This window comes from Monopterus albus, unplaced genomic scaffold (genome assembly GCF_001952655.1).
Source record: "Monopterus albus unplaced genomic scaffold, M_albus_1.0 scaffold4.1, whole genome shotgun sequence".
In the NCBI taxonomy this organism is placed as follows: domain Eukaryota; kingdom Metazoa; phylum Chordata; class Actinopteri; order Synbranchiformes; family Synbranchidae; genus Monopterus; species Monopterus albus.
The window spans coordinates 3,119,036-3,140,316 of NW_018127884.1; the positions used below are offsets into that span (position 1 = coordinate 3,119,036).

The 21,281-nt window shown below is 43.0% G+C and overlaps 1 protein-coding gene across 7 annotated transcripts in view; it reads right to left on the minus strand.

Annotated features, from left to right (window-relative positions):
• The window catches only part of cbfa2t3 (CBFA2/RUNX1 partner transcriptional co-repressor 3), a 38,175-nt gene that overhangs the window by 4,331 nt on the left and 12,563 nt on the right, over nt 1-21,281 (minus strand). For 3 of the 7 annotated variants that reach the window (XM_020610870.1, XM_020610914.1, XM_020610906.1), the window contains exons 2-10: nt 11,841-11,996; nt 8,973-9,214; nt 8,756-8,845; nt 7,861-8,042; nt 4,419-4,702; nt 3,947-4,032; nt 2,508-2,799; nt 2,024-2,092; nt 1,252-1,305 (exon numbers count right to left, since the gene is read on the minus strand). In XM_020610870.1, coding sequence (XP_020466526.1) covers nt 1,252-1,305; nt 2,024-2,092; nt 2,508-2,799; nt 3,947-4,032; nt 4,419-4,702; nt 7,861-8,042; nt 8,756-8,845; nt 8,973-9,214; nt 11,841-11,996 — 1,455 coding nt within the window. The remainder of the gene's footprint in view (nt 1-1,251; nt 1,306-2,023; nt 2,093-2,507; nt 2,800-3,946; nt 4,033-4,418; nt 4,703-7,860; nt 8,043-8,755; nt 8,846-8,972; nt 9,215-11,840; nt 11,997-21,281) is intronic. The other 4 variants (XM_020610879.1, XM_020610896.1, XM_020610922.1 and 1 more) reach the window with 4 other exon arrangements.

A 21,281-nucleotide genomic window follows, 5' to 3' on the forward strand; every position in this document is an offset into this window, starting at 1 on the left:
TCATGGGGCCTTTTGTTCTTGCAGCACAAACTGCAGGAGTGAGGAGACTGTGTTTTACAATAGGCAGGTGTGTAGACTCCTTTCTAAATGGCAGTCTAAATTAGAAATTTCCTGCAGTCCTATCTCAGTAAGAGGCAGAAGTAATTACATTTTTCTATCTTTCATTATTTGGCTACATGCTTTCTCATAGTTCTTTATAAATCTGAGAAATGGGTTGTCAAAAATACACTCTTTATTAAATAAATGCTAATGTGTCATGAGGACAAGATGCGATTTCCACTAAATTGTTATTTTCTTCTGCCATCAGTGACAGCAACATTTTTAAAGATTAAATGATTTTTCTTCCTCTTCCTCCACCAGATGTGTCAAGTAGACACACACACACACACACACACTAAGACACAAATGACACACATACAAGTGGCTCTCAAGATGTGATAGGCCAACCGACTGGGAGGTGGCACTGATGCTGTTCTCTCCACTGCTCTCCATTTCCTCAAGTCAGTGTTTGTTTGAGAGAGAACTCATAAATAACTGTCACTTTTTCTCGCCACTCGAGTTGTTTCAAACTACTTTAAAAAGATAGACAGCGACTGGAGCTTTCTCCACCATTCACTGTGTATATGTGCATGGCTCTGCGTGCATGTCTGAGCTTGCTCATTTGATAAAAAGTTAGTATTCTGTTAATCCCATCAACATACAGTCACACTCAAACATACATCTCAATGCTTTCCTTCAACCAATCATTGCGCCTCTACCTTGATTTCATTTTTGTTCCTTTATTTCTTTTCCTTATAGCCTCCTCCTCTTCCTCTTTCTTCTCCACCTTGCAAACACTATCTTCATTATCCCGAGCTTCTCAATTATCTGGCCTAATGTATGCACCACTCAGATTAGTTTGCAAATTTAATTAATTCTTATCAAGGAGACTGCATAGCAGATGCTGGGGCAGTTAGCACTTAATCGAAAACAAGAGGGCAGCAATATTAACGTTTTAATTCCACAGGGATTTGGAGAGTCCCTGAGATGTGTTATTTCTGTCTGCTTTTTCACACTTCAGATCTTATTTTTCAAAAGCACTGCAGTCTCTCAACCTGAACCAGGCCAGAAAATCCGTGTCTAGTTTTAATTAAAAGCAAGAGCCGCTGCAACTGCATCAGGCAGCTTATCTGGCTGCGGAGATAGAGGTGACATATACATATAAACACAAACACTAGAGGTGAGATCTTGGGAGTGAGATTTGTTACTCACCCTGCTTGTTTTGAAGGTGCTTTAGAGCTGGGGAGAGCGGGATGCTTGTGGTACCTGTATGAAAAACAACTGCAATTAAAAGAGCTTTTCTGCTGGTGAAAATGCAGCACAGTATTTTGCCGACAGCAGCAGCATCTTTCCTCCGCAGGGTATTGGAGTATGACTGCAACATAATAGTGCTGGGACTTGGGTGGAACAAGAGCTGAGCCAGATAACTCCTGGGATGGGCTTTGTCTAACATGCAGTACACAAGATGGCCCATGCAATGCAACGTTCCCACCTGCTTTCCATTTTGCTACACACTAAGCCAAAAATAATAGCAATGGCCTAAATTTCTTTGTCTGTATATCTAAATGGTTGTATTTGAGTCATTGGTGTACTGTGCATGAGGCTAGAAAACAATTGCAATTAAAAAAAGAGGTATAAAAACCAGAGAGTGTGTGTTTCTCAGTACAATGGAGACAAGTTAAGCTCCAAGCTGTGCTGCGCTGCTGCGGCCTGCCTTGAGCCAGGTGACTGCATTTTCACTGCAGCTTTAACTGCAGTGGCCTTTCATAGTGGTGACAGATGGAGGGCATTTAACCATAATGACACAGAGGCCCTCCAGCCCTCTGGCCTGATGGACCTACGGCTGTAAGGCCTCATTTTCCGTCTACCTCAGTAGTCAGGGTGAGGGCCATGAAGACTGATGATGGTGATTGTGTGCGTGTTTTGTTAGTCTATGTGGGGTCAGTCGTGAAGACCACCGAGAGAGGGAGGAGAAGGCTCTTACCAGCTTTCCTCCAGATTTCTTCTGGCAGGTATCCTGAGGGAGGTCTGTGTAAGAAGTCTCGATGAATCTCTGAAAAACACATGCAGCCGCGCATTAAGTCTCATTTATTCACACACAGTGACAGACACTTGATTTGCACAAACACACATATGCAAGTCTCCCCTATATTTTCCAATTTTGTTTTTGTAACCAATAAAACCTATGTGCGTGGCAACATCAGTAAATAAGCTCATCAACTTTTTCAACCATTTCCTGGAAGGAATGGGAATACCAGAGTTAGAAATGAATACAAATCTTAATTATGAATGAGCATGCTGACAACATGAGGGTGCAATCAGTTAGTTAAAGATCTGAAAAATATCATCATCTAACTGGCTTTTTGCGTCTAAATTGATATATTAAGACATGTTCAGTGCTTCAAATAAGCCCTACCTTGCTGTGAGTGTTTTGCTTTGCCAAACATACCCTGCGTGTGTTTGTCTACCTGTCTGTCTGCCTGTCTGCCTTTCAGCAGCCGAGGAAGTTCCTATGGGCAGTGACTCGCTGCTGCTAGCTGTGTTGGAGGAGGAGTTGTGGTGAGGAGTAGAAGGAGGAAGAGGAGGAGGAGGAGGAGGAAGGCAATGCTGTCCGTTGCTCCCACCTTTTTTCATCTCCTCCACGTCGCTGTAGCGCCGAATCCAGTGATTCATCTCCTCCCGATCAGCCTCCTGGCAGCGGCGCAACACTGTCAGAGAGCGGCGTGTCTTCTCCACCATGTCCATAATGCAGTTCAGGAGCTACAACGGGACAGGATTGAAAGTAAGTTGAAATAATGACTTTTAATTTTGGAAGTTTGCAAGTCCTCTATATATTTGAATGAAAATCCTTTCCTCCCAGACAAATGCCCAGGTCCCCCCAAAACCTATGAAAAACAACTTAAACTTCTATCATCTAGATAAAATACAAGACTGCTAGTTTTTAAAATGAACTAAACTCCATAAAAACTCCACAAGTAGAAGCAAAACCTATTCAAAACTTTGGGCGTCACTGAGCTATAAATCTACCCACTATTTTAATGTGTCCCAAAACGCATATCTACCTAGCAGACGTTTTTGTGTGCAAGTGTGTGTTACTGTCTCTGCCTATCTGTTCACTGATTGTGTTTGTCCGTGAATTTCACTGTTTAAGAGCAATACAACAGCAGTAATGTAACAGCTGGGCCGCTGATGAAAAAGTTGAGCCAATTCCGTCCACCCTTCTGCTCCATTCCCTGCCAACTCAACAGATTTCCTCTCTTCTATCTCCTGTTTTTCCAGTGTCATAACAGTGTCACTTTTTTCCACAGTGCCCTGTTTTACCATACCAGACCTGGCCTGTTAAATGGGTTGAGCACGGTTGACATTCAATCCATATCATTATTCCCATTCAGCTTCCCTTCTGTTTGTCGCTACCTCTTTTTCCTCTGTCTCTCCACCCACTCCCTCCCCTCTGAGTTAGCTATATTTATTTTAGTGAAGTGTTTCTAATTTGGCAGGGGTCCAGGCCTGGCCGGTTCTCTCCATGACTGCAGCTCTTGTCTCAGCTGCTCTCCCCAGCTGGAGCTGCTTTCTGCTGAGTCCTGAGCTCCATCTGGGGCTCTGTTTCTGTTTGTGTGTGTGTGTATGTGTAACTAGTGTACATGATTTTGTTGGAGTTGTGTGCCAGGAAGCCAGATAGGTGTCTGTCCGTTGTTAATTCAGCATACTGACATGGACCTCCTAAGGTTAGCTGTCCATCAGATGTTAATTCATCTGGGATGGAGGCTATTCTGTCTTTCAACAGTTTCTGTCCCTGTCATCTGCATAGCATCTTTAGCATTAAACTAACTTTAATCACCTCCTGATCTCTTAACCTTTTTCTTCCACTGGTGGTAGGCGTTAACCACAGTATGATGTTGATACATACATTATCAAGGTGTTTCCATTCTTCTGCCCACTCTCGATCTGTAAGGCGATGGTCGATCACCTCCTCTTGGCGAGCTCCATGCACTGCTGCGACAAAAACACACAGGACGGAGCTCTGTCAGTCTGCTTTATGATACATACTGTAACTAAAATCACCTTGCCTTGTAATAAATTGAGAATTTGCACTGTCCAAATTAATTTGAACAAAATAACTGGTGGAATCATTGGCTAAGAATTCATCTTTTTGGGAAAGCAGAAGAAAGGCAGTTGCAGCACATAGGTATGTACAGCTGTAGGCTTTATATAAATGCACTGCCACAAGGATTATCACAATGGACTGACAACTGGCCTTTCTTCTCCACAAACACCCCTCTTACATATGCACAAGCCCACCCATATAACTGTGGGCTCTGTGGCTGTAGATCTATAGATACAGTATATCTGGCCACATGATTGCTTTGCAGCTGTTTTACCTGTCTGCCGGTGCCTGTCACGGGCATCACGGTGTTCATTATGTCTGTAAGCGTCTCTGTATTGGTGTGCCAGGGCCATGTCTTCTAAACGATAGTGCTGGGGTCCCACTTGAGGGTTGGGTGGGTGGGACAGGCCATTGGGAGGGTGTGTGGGAAGGCCGTTAGGAGGTGGGTGAGCAGGAAGACCTGTGCTGGGACTGAACCGTTGGCTGGGACTTATGGTGCACGGCCTCTTAGCTAGGTGCTCTGAGTGCAACTCATCTCGCTCTGAATTGTCTTTGGTCCTGTATTGGAAGACAGGAGACTGAGTTAAAACATGACTTAATTTCAGAATACTCTGTTGCTGCTTCTAAGCAATATTACATCTAGACTGGAGTTAGAAATGTATAGTGGTGTGATTTAAAATAATGTGGTGGCTGTTGCATAAGAACCTAAAAATTCTAAATTTGTTTAAGACTGTGTTTTGAACAAAAAAATTATAGCGTTAGATAATGCCAGTACCTAACATAATAAATACATGCAATACAATTGAAATTTTAAAAGTTGAACCACAAACTGGGACCTACAGCTTTTTTCTATGGTGGGAAGTGTGGTATATTATAATCTACAGCAAAGCTAATCTTTGGTACACCATTTATCTTTTATTTATTTTAGTTTATTTGGCAATATGCAATGATCTTGCACAGACAACATCTCCTGAGCTCTGTTTCCACTACCACATGTCCCATTATTCAACAAATGTCTACCTAAAAACTGATTCAGCTGCTTAAGATAAATGCTGGGCCAATCAGTTTCTGATGCTAACTCTGTAACGGCAGAGTTTGTGCTTCATACCTCATCTTTATCCAGCTAATCTATCCATGCCTTTGCCAGAGCTCAAATGAGTAATGTTAAAAATGTGAGATGGCTTTGCCAGGCTAAATAAGCAATGCCAGTGTATTACTTCATAGTTAAGGGAAATATGCTCTAGCAAACACTAGAATGCAAGACCAGAATGCCCTTAAAATCACAGCCCCACAATATCACATCCTTAACATATATATATATGTATATAGAATGCATAGTGAACAAATTATCTTTCACATGAGAAATCACAGCTCACTATAAACACTTATAAAAATTTCTTTTCAAAAATCACAGCATCTAACATGGAATATAAATTTCAACTCCCATCTGGTATATACAAACATGCATTCTCACACACGTGTGTCTATGTGTCCCTGCTGAGAGCTGCGTGTTGTTCAGTTACAGTAAGGCATTGCCCTTCCAAAGCTTTTGCACAGCTGTACACCATATGTATCAAACAAAACCGAGTCCAACTGTACACCACATCTCAAGCACTTATCCCTCCGCCTACTATTAGATTGCAAGTATTTCTCCTTGCTCCCGCCGACTCTGCTCTTAAGCTTAAGGGACAATATGGCCTGAATGTTGTGTGTTTGGCAGATGTTTAGTGACACTCATTTGTGCCTGTGCACTTTAAGTGACTGTGTGTGCGTGTGTGTGAGAGGCTATGTTTTTGAGCCATCTGGACAGTTTAAAGGGGAGTGTTGATATTAATCTGTTAGTTGGATGGCAATAACCAGGCTTTCGGATGGAAGTCATTCTATATCTTCCTGTGGATCAAAGGCAAATTAATGCTACACTGCCTCATGTAGATGTGTGTTTTCTTGGTTATTCATGTGTATGTTTGTGCAGGTCAGCTATATTTGTGCGTATCCCAGGCTCTAGTATCTCATAGATTAGTTGAACAGCTGGCACGACATAGGTCTTGCCTCAGCTTGAATCCCCAGCCCCTCCACAGAATCCCGCCTGCTGTGTATACGCAAGAGGTCAGGAGGTAGAGGTGTATGGTTTACAGTGGGATTGCATACTCAATTCCAAGCCCTATTCCCATTCAAACCACCATCACCCACATCCCTACACCCTGTTCGGGATGTGCTCAGCGTTATGGTCATCATATCACCATATGGACACATGCCTGACATATGGACAGCTGCTGGAAGTCCACAGATCAGACAGTTGGTGAGAGGGAGTGAGGGAGCAAGTGGGAGAAGTGAAGAAGTGACCAGAAAAGCACAGTGCCAGGAAAAGAAAAAGGAGAAATAGGAAGAAAGAGAAATGCCAGTTAGTTCTCTAGATCTGCCTTCTTTCACCTGCTCAATATCGCCAAAATCAGGAGCATCCTGTCTCAAAGTGATGCTGAAAAACTGGTCCATGCATTTGTTACTTCCAGGCTGGACTACTGTAACTCTTTACTATCAGGATGTCCCAAAAATTCCCTAAAAAGCCTCCAGTTAATCCAAAAAGCTGCAGCCAGAGTACTGACAGGAACTAGCAAGAGAGATCATATCTCTCCCATATTAGCTTCTCTCCACTGGCTCCCTGTAAAATTCAGAATAGAATTTAAAATCCTTCTCCTAACATACAAAGCCCTTAATGACAAGGCTCCATCTCAGTTCGGGAGGTGGACACCCTCTCTACATTTAAGATTAGACTTAAGACTTTCCTTTTTGATAAAACTAGTGGTTAGGGTTGGATCAGGTGACCCTGAGCCTTCCCTTAGTTATGCTGCTATAGGCCTAGGCTGCTGGGGGGGGGCATGATGCTCTAAGTTTCTCTCCTTTCCTCTCTCTATATGCCTCATCTATATGCCACCATTACATGTGTGTCTCCTCTCTCTCATAGTGTGTCCTCTCTCTCTCCCTGTACCTTTCTATAGGTATCCCTGGCTCTGGAGCTTTACGTTTCTGATGAGCCTCACCAACCTGAATTGAAATTCTCTCTTGTGTCATCTTCTTAGCCGGGGACTGGGGAGAAATTTGAGACAAATTTCTCTGTCTTTGGGTTGTGTGGAGGACATATACCATGGGGGCAGCTGTGGCTCAGGAGGTAGAGCGGGTCGTTTCCTAACCGGAGGATTAGCGGATCGATTCCCGGCTTGTCCTGTCAACATGTCGAAGTGTCCTTGAGCAAGGCACTGAACCCCTATTTGCTCCCGGTGATGTCACCGGTGTGTGAATGTGTGAGTGTTTGAGAGTGCAAATGGGTGAATGGCCGAATAATGTGAAAGCGCTTTGAGTGTGCTGTAAAAGCGTAGAAAGGCGCTATACAAGTATAAGACCATTTACCATACTTCACTCACATATCTCTTCTCTGGTTCCCTTTCTCTTTTGCTTCTCAGCCTCTCACTTTCTTTTCCTACTTTGCATTTATAGTATCTCACCCCTCCCTATAGCCAACTAGCAGAGCCAGCCTGGCACTGGGGCTGCCCAGACTTCTGCCTCCCACACTAAGATTTATAGCATCCCCTTGTCACTTGGCATTATAAAATATCATGAAATAATTTATTTATAACACTGTGTGAGAGGTTGTCAATGTAAGTGAACCTTTGAGGTCTGTGCCTATGTTTTCTCATATATTAATGGTGAGATGCTACTACCTGTCAGGGGTCCTTCTCTTGCCATGCTCATTCATCTCCAGCATGATCTCGGAGGAGTCAAGGGGTGAGCTGGCATTGGCGTCCAGGAGAAGCTGCTCATGTTGGGCCAGATATTGAGCTGGAGTCTGTTTGGCCAACCTGGCACAGTGGAGCAACTCTCTCTGCAGCAGGGGTAAGTTTGCCTTGAGGGAAGACAGACATCTTTGGATTAGGAATGAAATAAATTGTTGTAGGAAGGATGCCAATTTACTAAATCAATGTTAATGTAGAGGGATGTTGCAGGGACAAGAGGTGAGGTACAAACTCATAGTGGAACAATAGATAGATGAGGTGAGAATGAAATGATGTCAGATTAGAGCAAGAAAAAAAAAGGAAGTGATAGATGGAAAGACAGGGTGAGATAAGACAGGTCCCTTGACACATTCCTCTGCCTTGTGTGTGTGTCTCTCCAGGGTGTGCTGATGTGTATATTGTATGTGTGTGAGTATAGTATCTGTTTCCATGTGTGTGAAACAGTGCTGTCAAATAGCTCTCTCAGACCTGTCTGGTTGATATAACACAGCCATAGCTGCAATGTTCCAGATGTGGAGGATCATTGCACGCCAGGAGGTCTGACACGCTCACAAAGCACACACCACTTTTAACAGACATTCACAGCACACCCTACTGTTTTCTATGCATTACTGCAAGTAGTATACACAATATACACTTATAGGTTTCTAGTGAGGATATGGTTGGCCTCCCTGTGTCCTCCTAGGTATGAACCTTTTCATACCGAGAATTGAAGGTATCATAGAGGACTGGAAAACATATCTGGACAAACACAACAAATTCTGTGCTTGTCAAATGAAGACATCATGGTTCATTTGTCTTATATCTGTACATTGACATTTACCTTCAGGAAGGGAATGACGAACGGCCTCAGAGGGAAGTTGGTGGCCTCATGAAGTTTGGAGTGAAACTCTTCAATAGTGAGAGTGGAGTTCTGTCAAAGACAGCAGTGATAGTAGGACAAAGTGAACACAGGGATCACTAAGAAGAAAAAATATATAACCCTCTCTTATGGAACCATCAAAGTTATTCCACATAAATATGCAATCATTAAAACTTACCACCAGCCCTAACACAAGACTGCGCACTCGCTCGCCAATCTCAGGCGATATGTCATTGCCAAACTGCTGCAGTGTTGTCAGGAAGCGCTTCAGCTTACAGAGCTGCCGGGCACCACAAGCTGGCGGGAGCTGCTGGTTCGACAGTGAAGCTGTCGAGGACATGGCAGGCCCATTACTGAAGCCGTTTGGAGTGGACGGAGCACCGTTCAGCGATGTAGGAGAGTGGCTGCTCCCATTCAGCACTACAGATAAATAGACAGGAGGAAAAGACCACATAAATTGGGTCAGTAGTTATGGAAGGGTCTGGGGAGCATCTGACAGATCTTGGGGCACAATGAGGACATAAGCACTTATATCCTGCTGACAGAGGAGCGTACTGTTAAGATTAAATATAAGTAAAGCATATGATAGACTCAAATTAGACAATGCTGTACAATTTTCTGTCAGTTTGACTGAGCACTCTGTGTGTTTGCAGTAACCTCTCACAAGAGGTACCATGTGACCCCACCTACCCCTGCCATCTCCCCCTGTGTCCCTCTATTTCACTCTATTCCTCACCCTCTGCTCCTCACTCACTCACTAGGACACAACTATAAGAGGAACTTGTTAAAGAGGTGCCAAAAATAGTCCTGTGGCCCATGTTACTTTTATTCCAGTAGCAGGTGTGTAGCCAAATCTGGCTCTGCACATGTTCACCAGCTGAAAGTAGATTTGCAGCTTTAAGGTTCAGAATAGACACAGCATTGAAATACATATATCATCACTTATGTATTGTTCTTAATGGATGGACAAACAAACTTACACAGGAGCTCACACACTCACATTTGACCTTTGTCCTGTTTTCACATTTTCATAGAGAAGCCAGATGACACAAAATGCATGCAAAGTACTATATCATCACTCTAAGTTTTTTGACTTATATGTCAGAAAAGACACTAAAGCCTTCTTTTTCTGTCTGTTCTGTTTATTGTAATTGGATGCTTTTTACTGTATATGCATTGACATGCTTTATATCTGTGTTTAAATATTTACGCATGACAAAATGTAACATGTTTTTTTCTCCAATTTAGCATACACAAAGCTCTTTGAAATATATTTACCCATAATTAAATGTCTCTATTTCATAACAGCATATATAAGCACTTGCACTGAGCAGAGAACCCAAACTATAATTTTATTGCCATTGCAGCATCTTAATCTTTTCGAGATGTATTTACAGGATTCCGCGGTGAGCTGCTGTAAACTATAACATTACACACTGTCCTCGTACTTGTAAACAAGACGATATACCTTTAAGTTGTTCAACAGTTTAGCTCTCAGGCATGCTTGTTACTCTAATTTGAGGACTAACCCATGAGATCCCAAGAGGCAGCGCTTGTGTTCTAGTTTTAGAGAGAGGAAAGGTGCAAGGAGAAGGCTACACTGCTGAGCCACAACAGGTGAAACAACATGGCCTGTCATTGCTATATAGGGAAGAAAGTGCTCTACACACCACAACGCCACCCGGGTTGATGTCCTCAGTACACACCACCGCACAATGGCAAACAGCACAAGTACACATGCACACACAATACCACAGTCACAATTACACATGTGCTCAAAGACACTTGTTCTACCAGAAAGGGCATTCTGCACACCACAAGACACACATAGATAGATGCCTGCACCTGATGTGCAAGTGACTTCCACACTTGTTCACCAGAACAGCATAGCAGAAGAAAGACATTGGAATTTGGAATAGTTGGAATTTCCCATCCTTTACACAAGCATATGAAGTGGTCATGACAGTTGGCCTAAGAGGGACAAATGCCTGTCCATTGCAGATGTCCTCTGAGGTGTCTCATTAGTGTATTGATGGGTGTAAGATGTTATTTTCTGTGTAGTGTACAGTCATGGCCAAAATGAAAAAAGCATTTGTATTTTTATTTGACAGTGGAGAGCTGAGAACAGGAAACACACTGAGAGAGAGAGACACACATAATGGGATGCAGCACAGGTCTCTGACAGGAAAGAAACCAAGGACCTTTGGATAACAGTATATTAGGGCTGTACCTGACTAAAGATTTTGTGAGTCGACTGTCAGCTCTTTAGTGCAACTATTCGACTATTCGTTTTTTGCTTTCTTTCTTTTTTAAATATATATAGCCTCGACTGTCAGAAAATCACCTGGCATTAAGTTCAGTGATGATTTTGACTACATTAACATCCTTATTTAAATGCAGAAGAGTAATGGGAACATATATATGAGCTTTTAAAAATCAATAAAGGCAACTGCAAATCATGAAAGTTAAACTGACAGTATATAATCTCGAGCTGCCGTATGGATTTGTTAGAACAACGAGACAAGTAGCTAGTACACTTGTATTTCTGTAATGCTCTGATAGGCATTTTTTTCCTTCTGAGACATGGTTATAGCTTAGTTTACCAACAGGTTTAAGCTTCTCCTGTCAATTAACCACAGCACATGTTGTGACTGTGTGTTCGATGTGTGCCAGCTCGCACTGCGAATGATTCCTCTTATTTATAATTCCTCAATGAAATGTTTGATAAGCAGAAGACAACAAACTACCAGCTGCTGGCTACACTGGCTGACAAAAAATAAAATTTAATAAAATAAAAACAAAGGCTGGACTAGAAGAGTCTCAATGGACTGACAGGTCTCTCGACTAATGACTTGACTATTTGACTATTAGGAGACAACCCTGCAGTATATAAATGCTTCTTTACCTCAAGACCATTGGTTGCCCCAGTTTATTTACAAACTCTGTGCTTAGATACACATGACATAACATGGCTATCTTTTGTAAATGCATATACAGTATATTTCACAGTATGAAGTTGACATAATAAGAATAATAATATACTTACTTGATTTACTGGTGGTAGGGGTAAATGAAGCAGTGCGATTGGTTGCTTGGCTAACAGCCGGGGGTGGAGGAGGCATAGTAGGTGGGGTGGACCTGGGCTGGGTTTTCACATCTGCAGGTGAATCTGGCATTGTTCCAACCTTCTGCACTCTGCTATCTGTGACATGAAAGGAGAAACAGAAAGAGAAATCAGGCTGTCATCAAGATGGGGCTCTAGCATAAAAAAAAAAATGTGAAGACAGCTGGTTCAGGAGGAGAGCACTGACATTTTCACCTGGGAAACATCGATTGTTTCCTTAAACCAAATGCCCCATAAAAAGAACCAAAACGAATCAATGCAGGGAGTGGAAATGCATCCAAACTTGTATTGCGTCTCTCTTGTTGGAGAGCCATGGGCCTGGGAGATACACAGAAACACCTGCTCACTCACTCAGCTGCTGCTGACTGACTGAGATGCCCCCCAACACACACACAGACACACACACACACACACACACACACACACACATACATACTCCATGTAGTTCTGACATCCCAATCAGTGGCCCTCCACTGTATTCTCCAAACCCCAGACACACATTCACATGCACACTCTTTTTCCTGCCTGTCCCCTCTCGTCTCCTAGTTCAGACAGCCGGCTTGACAGCCAGTAACAAGTGCAGCTGGATCTGCTGCTGTCCATCACTGTGACTGACTTTCAGTAGAGGTCCGTCCTGCTACCGGAGGTTCCACTGTCCTCTGCCAGACACCCTGCCAGCACCAAACAAGGCAAGGCTAGGCTCTGTAGCATGAAGTGAATGGATTTTTACAGCAAGGCACATGAGAAGAAAACATGACACAGGGTGGCTGTGCCATGGCCACATGCATGTCTGAGGAATGTTACTTTACATTCTCTATTTATGGCAGAGGGCTTCATGCAGTCTGTACATACAGCGTGTCTTCTACAAGAACACCGTGATACACAAAATCACATTCACTGGGTTAGACGATATGCTGTAAATATACTATATACTGCCTAGTGCATACACACACAGCAGGTCTATTATTGTTGTATCTGTGGAGTGTTGACCGTCTGTCTGTCGGTGCAGCTGCTGTAACTAGATCCATCTGCAATATAAACCTGAACTGAGAGGTATGATGACTTTTGCAGCCTGTGAGAAGATAACTTTTATGTATGTGTGTACTGGCAGAGAGTGAAATACATGCAAAATATGCAATGAAAAACAATAAAATCAATATTCAGCACAGTTTATATACAGTATTACTACAAAAGTGTGTGCTTTTCTGTTTGACTACTACACACCTCTTTTATGTAAAGTGCGTGTTTGTTGAGAATGAAAGAGAGAGGATCCTTTTCTTATAGTCTAGCAAACCACTTTGTTGACTTTATGTAGCATTCACTGACTCTTAATAACCCTATGCATCCTCTCTTCCTCTTGTGTTCTTTTTCTCTCTTTCACTTCTTTCTTAATGTATAAATGAAAAAGGAAGAAAACATTACATTGCTTAGAAATGAACTTAAGTTATTACAAGATCTTTTACAAATTTACTAAAGCCTAATTCTACAGCCTCATAAGAGACTCGTGACAGAGAGCAGAGGCCAGTGCTAGAGTGGATCTGTCATGAGACTCCACTTAGTAGCCAGTGATAATCTCTAAAACATCTAATAATAAAACATAATATAAATACTGCTGCACCAACACCACTTTTGAGGTGGAATATCCAAAGTCCTGCTCTGGCTTTTATGCATCTTTACAATGGTCTGAAAACCAGTTTATGGTTGCAGTCTAAATGCATTGTCACCAACTAACATTAAATCTCTGGGGCCTCAGTTGGCCTCCTTCCTTGGTGTTAGCCTATTTTAGTGAGCACATGTAGAAGCGTTCAGCAGCTGGTGTCTGTATTTAAAGAGTGTCACTCTGGAGGGTGCTGTATGAGGGCCATTGATACAGTGATCCTCGAGAACACGAGGGGCACTCCGCTGTTTGGCCCGTGCCAGACAATCTGAACATAAACACACAAGGTTGTAGATAGAGGCAGGCTGGCTGGTATAAATAGATACAGCCATTCTCAACACATAAACAAGCTCTCTGTGCTGCTGAATTGGTGGACTGCTTCTTGTAGGGAGACAAGCTTATGGTTCAGTAAACCTTCTGTTTGACCAAATTTACTATGCCACTGCAAGCATTTTGTAATTGTAGGACTTACAGCATACACTTAACAAAATAGATAAATAAACATAACTAATTTTACAAGAATATTTTGTGAATGTAATTTAGTCAGTTTGTCAGGTCGACAAGTCTGAAGCTACAGCTGTTCTCAAATTATCAAAAGCTAAACCCACATCTGATCAAAAGATCAGGTCAGTGATATAAAATCAAAACTCTTTCAAAACATCCTCTGTATACGACTGTAAACTGTGTACATCTTCTGTTACTTTTGTCACATTCCAAATAGGAGAGGAGCGGATGATAAAGAGACCTCCCCGCCTGTCTGTCTGCTCCCACCATGGGATTATAGACAGCTGTTTAATCTGACCAGCTAGAAAGACAAGGCATACACATATGCACCATGCGCTGGATTTCACTTTTAATACATTAGGAAGTCTGCTAGGTCTACAACCCCATCTGTGGCCATCTGTGCGCCCATCACGGTTTGTGCTGAAGGACAACACACTTGTGCCAAAAGAAGCATAAAAAGAGAGACTGGTATACCAGGAGAGAGTAAACTTATGGTTAAGCTTTGAGTCTGGAACATGCTCCTGTCCGCAAGGAGCATAAATGGATTAAGAAAAAACAAGCAAACAAACAAACAAAAAAAACGGTTTTTATCTGAGCCTCAGGGAGAAGCTTCTTTGTGATCTGTTCAAAATACAGGCTTATGTTGCTTTCTGTCCAGAGCACTCACTACTAAATATTATGCTGAAAATAAAACCAAAATTTAAAAAATATTGATAATCATTACCGATCCCTCTGCCACTGTCTGTCTGTCTCAGTTTTGCTGACTCTCTGAACAGCTATATGTCAGCACATCTGGTGTAATAGGAGCTAAAGGTTTGCTCACCAAAGAAACAGTCTGCATTTTAACTTCTAAAAATGTTCTGTCTCCTACTCTCCCCTTGTGCCATGATGAAACAAAATGAAAACAATTCACTGAGACACACACAAAACCATAGATAACAAATTGCACACACAGAGTGCTGTGGTTTGACGAACTTTCTAAAGTCACTCTGGGGTCTCATTATAGACTTAAGGACATATGCCTTCATTAAAGCCCCCTACAACAAACATACACAAACAAGCCATTAGAAGGCCATTCAGATGCTGGCAGTGCATTTGGCCTCATTTCACTTTGGCATATGTTTGTGTGTTGACTGTATACATATCTATGTGCTTGTATGACCATGTGTGTCTGTGCTTCCACTGGAAATGCAGCTGCAACTTGTTAGCTTTAGCTAACCGCTGCATAACTGTCTCCTTAAATCCGCCCTGTCTATTCAATCAGCCCCACTCCGCAGAGACTCTTGTCAGTGACCACATAACCCTAAAACTCTCCCTGTCTCTCTCGCTCCTTATATCCCTCCCTCGCTCTCTCCCTCTCACTGTAATTCCCCCAGTCTCCAGGAATGCTGTTGTTTTTAATTTCTCCCAGCTGCTCTGGCAGGCTGCCCGACCGCCTGCCTTCCCACATCTGTTCCCTATCAAGCCGCTGAGGAGTCCACACAAACAGAGCCTGAGACCCTGGCCCCCAGCCCCCCACCAGGCCTTCATAGCAAAACATGGGGATTATAACCCTGTGCTCTGGACCTAAGACTTGGTACATGTACCTATACACCACTCTTCACTCGCATACCACCAGCACAAACGCTAATCAAAGTAAAGAGACTGCTGACATCAGTAGCACAAGACCAATATGTCTGCTTTTCATGCGTCCCAGTGCAATCGACAATAGACCGTTTTCCTTCTGTGTGCCTACTATTTCAGTGGGTCGATATATGTGTCTCAGGTAAAATGGGTGTGTGTGTATATTTGTGTGTTAGCACACAGCCTGCTTCTGCAGACAGACACCAGACTCCTCTTCATCTTAAACTGATTTAGAGTTCAGAGGCTTTAAAGTCCTCACTAATGACAGGGTGGGAGACATGCCCGTACAATGCGTGCGCATGCACACAAACAGACACACAGATACACGCAAGTTTGCAGAATGCGTATGCTCATGCTGCGGACACAAACACATATTTTCCCTTATGTTACTTGAGAATCTCTGTGATAGTACACATGCAGGGCCGGCTGAATAAACATGCTGAACAAAACCCCAACGGAGGGTTGTGGTGGTGGTGTGTCTTTGTAAAAAGCACTGACAAAAGCCATCCTGTCTTTGATCGGACTACTGTAAAATCAGTAAATCCTTGACCCAAACTCATCAGTTTTTCAAAGCCAAAAGATTGACCACTTTGTTCAAATGAGTAACCTGGCAAGAAAAGTAATGATAACTTGAGGACAAGCATGGAGTAAGGGTAAATTAAGGACAATTTATCCAGAGCCAGAGGTGCTAAGGGTAGAGGAGTCATATTTCTGTATCTCTGAGCTGTAGGGATCCTGTCATACAGTGCTTATATCTGTGAAAGCTGTTACTGGTGTAATTGTATTGAAGTTCTAGAGACCATCTGTTCTCCTTTGGGAGGGCCTGGCTCCTCTCGTCGGCAGTGAAGTGGTTATGTTCAGCATATCACTGCTGCCGACATGCTCACAGAGAAAAAACTTCCTTTTCAGATTTTCCCAACGGCTGCTAATAAAATCCAGATGCTATACTGGAGCTGTTTCTGCTTCACTCCCTCATGTTCTCTCCTCCCTCTTCCATCTTTCTTCATCTCATCTCTTACTCCCCCCTCTTTATCCTTCACCCCTCTTCTTCTACATTGCTAATCATTTATTTGCTCTTTTCATCTACTGCTCCTGCCTTCATTCCCTCCTCCCCTGATACTTCATCCATCCTCGCCTCCTTCATTCTCTCCAGCCGCTAACCCAGAGCCATTCCTAAATAAAGGAAAGTATTTGTGACATTAGCCTGAGGCTGGCTGTGCCAAGAACAACTCCCTGGCTAGCCAGACACATCTGGAGTGTGTTAGGACTAAACTGGGCTCTGGTACCAACACTGGTTGTGTCAGTACACATATGCACACAGAAAGTGGTCACAAATACTGCACCACAGGAATCATATACAAACTGGACTGCATATAGTTTGACAAAGCTTGCTGTTTTTATCTTACACTGAAAACTGTCATTCTTTTTGCTTGCCCGACATCCCAGCAGCTGTAGGCACAAATTCCCTGTACTTGTTACTGTATTGTTTACATTTCCTCAGCAGCAACTGAGGAATACACAGTTTATATGCATAACTGTGCAGGTACATGACTACTCACATGTGTTCTGTGTATGCATTGAACTACACTGGAGTGAGTGCATGTGTGTTGTGCTTTTGCGTGTGTGTGTGTGTGTGTGTGTGTGTGTGTGTGTGTGTGTGTGTGTGTGTGTGTGTGTGTGTGTGTGTGTGTGTGTGTGGCTCCAGGGTCTCTGTGTGAGAGGAGTTGAACACCTGAACATCAATAACTGTCATATGGGCCACCTGGGACCCCACAGCTAGCTTGCACCATGGGCACACAGCCATCACCAGCACAGCTGCCACAGAGAGAGAGAGGTGGAGGGGGGAGAGCAAGGAGGAGGAAGTGGGGGACAAGAGAGAGGCTGTTGCATGAGGAAGTGACTGTGCATGTACATTGCAGGAATGGGCCAGAGAGACCAAAAGGCAGACAGAGCACAGAAAAAGATTTAATTTGTAGTTTTGACTCTCCATGGTAACACTCCTTTGTGCCCTCTCATCTACATCTTCTTGTCTTCACCCTGTCAGCCATGTGCATCATTTTGCCAGCCGAGAGCACAGCCTCAGGCCGCTACACTCCGACATCAGATCATACTTTCTTTCTGACTTTCTTCTTTCAGATGAGCTCAGATAGTGGGCTCTGTCAGATATGACATAATTCATCTTAGTACCAATACACTGTTGATAAACTGGTGTGAAACTGTTCTGCAAAAGCTTGAAAGTTTGTGCATGTCTTTAAGACATGACTTGAAATATCAAATTGTCAAATCTGAGACCCAAGCCAAAACTGAAAATTGCAACTGTGATTTGTTTTATTTCTACTATAACTGACAGCTCACCAGGTAATGAACACACTGGGTACAGTTTGTCTCTTTCCTCTTCCCACTGAGTATTGTATACAGTATAGTATATGAAGTACATATGGCACGAAGTAGAGGATGTTTACAATGAATGCACTTACATAAATAAGCTTGCTAATCCAAGCACCTGCAGCCTCACCCAGCATCATCTAGCTCATCAGGCTTTTAATTACTCTGTTAATTGCATACAGGCAGCATGAAGGGCAGCCTGGGAATAGGGCAAGGGGGGCCTCCTGAGGACCCAGCCTGACAAGCCTGACAAACAAAGAGGAGGTTTTCTACCAACAGCAGCCACAACAGAGCAGCTCTGGAGGCAGAGAGGAGAAACAGCACAGGAGACAGGACTACCTCATCAGCAGTACTGTAGAAGCAAGTGATATCACTTCCTGTTCTGATCAGTGAGGCACGGAGGTTGAGACTGAGTGATGAGAAAGGTTGGGGAAAGCAGAGACATAGGGGAGGAGGAGAAGCTGAGGAGAGAAAGGAGCAGGGTCACATAAAGAGTTATGTGTACATTTGTGAGCGACTACAGCACATCTGGATTAGTTCATATTGGTCACAGGGGGGAGGGGGTGTGTTGGGGTTCGAGAAGCAGGCGTGGGAATGTCCAACTGTTAAGTATAGGGTATGTGGGCTTATTGTATTTGTGGGAGAGTTAAGCTGCGTTCTCCACAGAGTGGCCTGTCTGTCACAGAGCTCTGCGATAACAGAAACATCCTTTCAAATATGCACAATCTGGGCACACACACATGCAAAGAGGACCACAAAGCAGCTGACATAAGAAAGACAACACAGGCATGAGAAATTCTGTAGTTGTTTTCTCTTCATGTTATTTGGCATGTCTCTGTCTATTGATCTTTAGGTCTGGCTGCCCGTCTGTCTTTCCCTCACAGCAGATGTCCTCCTTCCATTTCCTCCAGGAGCAGTGTTTGAGGAGGTGTATCCAGGAAACAGTGACCGCCGCTTACTTCCTGTGTGACAGGTGTGCGATGGAGGCCTGACAGCTGCTGTCCTGCTCTCTCCTTCCCTCTCTGTATTCCTCTCAACTGTTTCTCCCTCTTTTGAGCCAGCTGCAGCAGAGTGCAGCTCTGTTTGTTCTTACGTCACTACTGCTGCTGCTGCTTCCAGATTTATGGAGCACAAAAGACTTAGATTTAACCCCGGCAACATATACACATACACATGTAGACACACCACAGCATCTGCAACATCTTTTATCCTTTCCCCTTTCAAACCCAGAATCTTTGCATGTGTTTGCATTAAACAGAATGTGTCAGTTGTGGCTATGTAGGTTTGACAGCATCTCCATTTAGCCTATGGCCAGCTCATGCCGGAGGCTGCTGAAATAAATGCCAGTTAATCCTCTCTGAAACAAGCTGACGACCATGTGCACAGAAGGAATGGCTGTGGTATCGATAACATATTGATTAGGCGAGGTAATTGGCACCAGTGTAATGAAATTGCCATAGTAGGTGCCACAGTAACTATTCTCTTGTGAATCATATGAATTTAAAGTAAAACATTTTAGTAGTGACTGACCATTTATGCCAGAAATTCCATCTGAATATACTGTATAAGTGTTTAATTTCATTTTAAGACAAACAGCTACACTTAAGATAACACTTTTAAAACTAAATAATAGGTCAATTACAGTTTGTAACAACGAAAGCTTAGGGTGTCTTGAGTAGAGATGGTCTCAACCTTGCATACACCATGATTAAACCTTAAACGGTTATCTAATAACAAAAAAAAATAAAAATGTTAATACTTAGCTATGCCCTGTGTTAATGCCTACAAAAAGTTTCTGAACAGAACATTTGTTATAAATAATTAAAACCCACACAGAGCTGCAGGTGTTGATGTATTGATTGTTTTGTACCTCCACCACAACCATGTCACCATAAAAATCTACTGGTAACTACAACACTCAAATTGCCTTATTTAGACATTTACAATGCAATCGGGAGGTCTAAATCAATATATCAAAAGGTGCTCCTGTACAATTTATGGTTTCTAACATAATCACAACACTCCTGTTTATCTGAAAGCCTACAGAAGTATGTAAAGACCTCTCCATAAATGATAACTAATAGAGGTCAGAGCACATTAATAATGGGATGATCTCTCCCTGAGGTAGTACTTGAAAGACTGAATGGAAACCATCAAACACAGCACCTATCCCCGCTGAGCCCCCTAGCAACATTAAATACCAGGCAATAACTCAATCCTCAAAGTGACCTCTGCTTTTTGTCATATCAAGATAATCTCTGACCTTCATTTCTCTGCACCTCAAATATCTCTGAAAAGCTAAAATGTCAATTTCCCTGAGAAATTAGTACTTTACACTGGCAATGCTTTTATCTGAATGGGTAGAGTCTGTCTGTGTGTAACAGAGACACGGAGGAAGGAAGGCTGGAGCTGAGATTAAGGTCTGTACAACTAAGTGGTAACACAATGGCACTCGGCGGCTCAGCCTCCCATTTGAAGGGAGACGGAACCATCTGTGTGGCACAGGATCTGTTTCCAGGAGATAATGCCTTTTTTAATTTCACAAATACTGTACATGGAGAGAGAGAGAGAGAGAGAGAGAATATGAAAGACATGCCTTTCTTCCAAATCTATGCCTGCATGCTCCTCCACTGCAACACTTGTGGAGGCCTTAATAACTTCAGTCTGTGTACCTTTGTGCTTGTTTGCTCCCTGTGTGTGATAAAGGCCTCAGCATGGGGCAGAAGGAAAGGGAGGGATTCATTATATCAGGTAGCGATGGCGATATGAACTTCCCATTTTCACTGTTGGCCTGTCCATTTGACTTGATTAAATGGGAGCTCAGCACTGCTCTAGATTAGCCCAGCTGCTTCCTGTGTCAGACTGTGGTCTGAACACGCTTCCGAACATGAAGGAGAGTTGGGGTGGTGGGGGTTAGGGATTAAGGTGCTGTGAGGAGAGTGGCACAAAAAAAAAAAAGCGGGTCAACTGAAGGTCAGAGGTCAGTGGGCAAGGAGGAAGCAAAAGGTGAGGGGGGAGAACAGGAGGTGAATCAGGCACAAGACAAGGAAGGGAGGAGGAGGAGGAAGGGTTTTTGTTTTGGCTGTAGCTTTCTGCAGTTCAGCTATATGCAGTATACACATGAATTCACTGATGGTGTAACATTTGTTTGTAGCTTACATTCATGATAAATCATTTCTGTGCACTGGAAATGT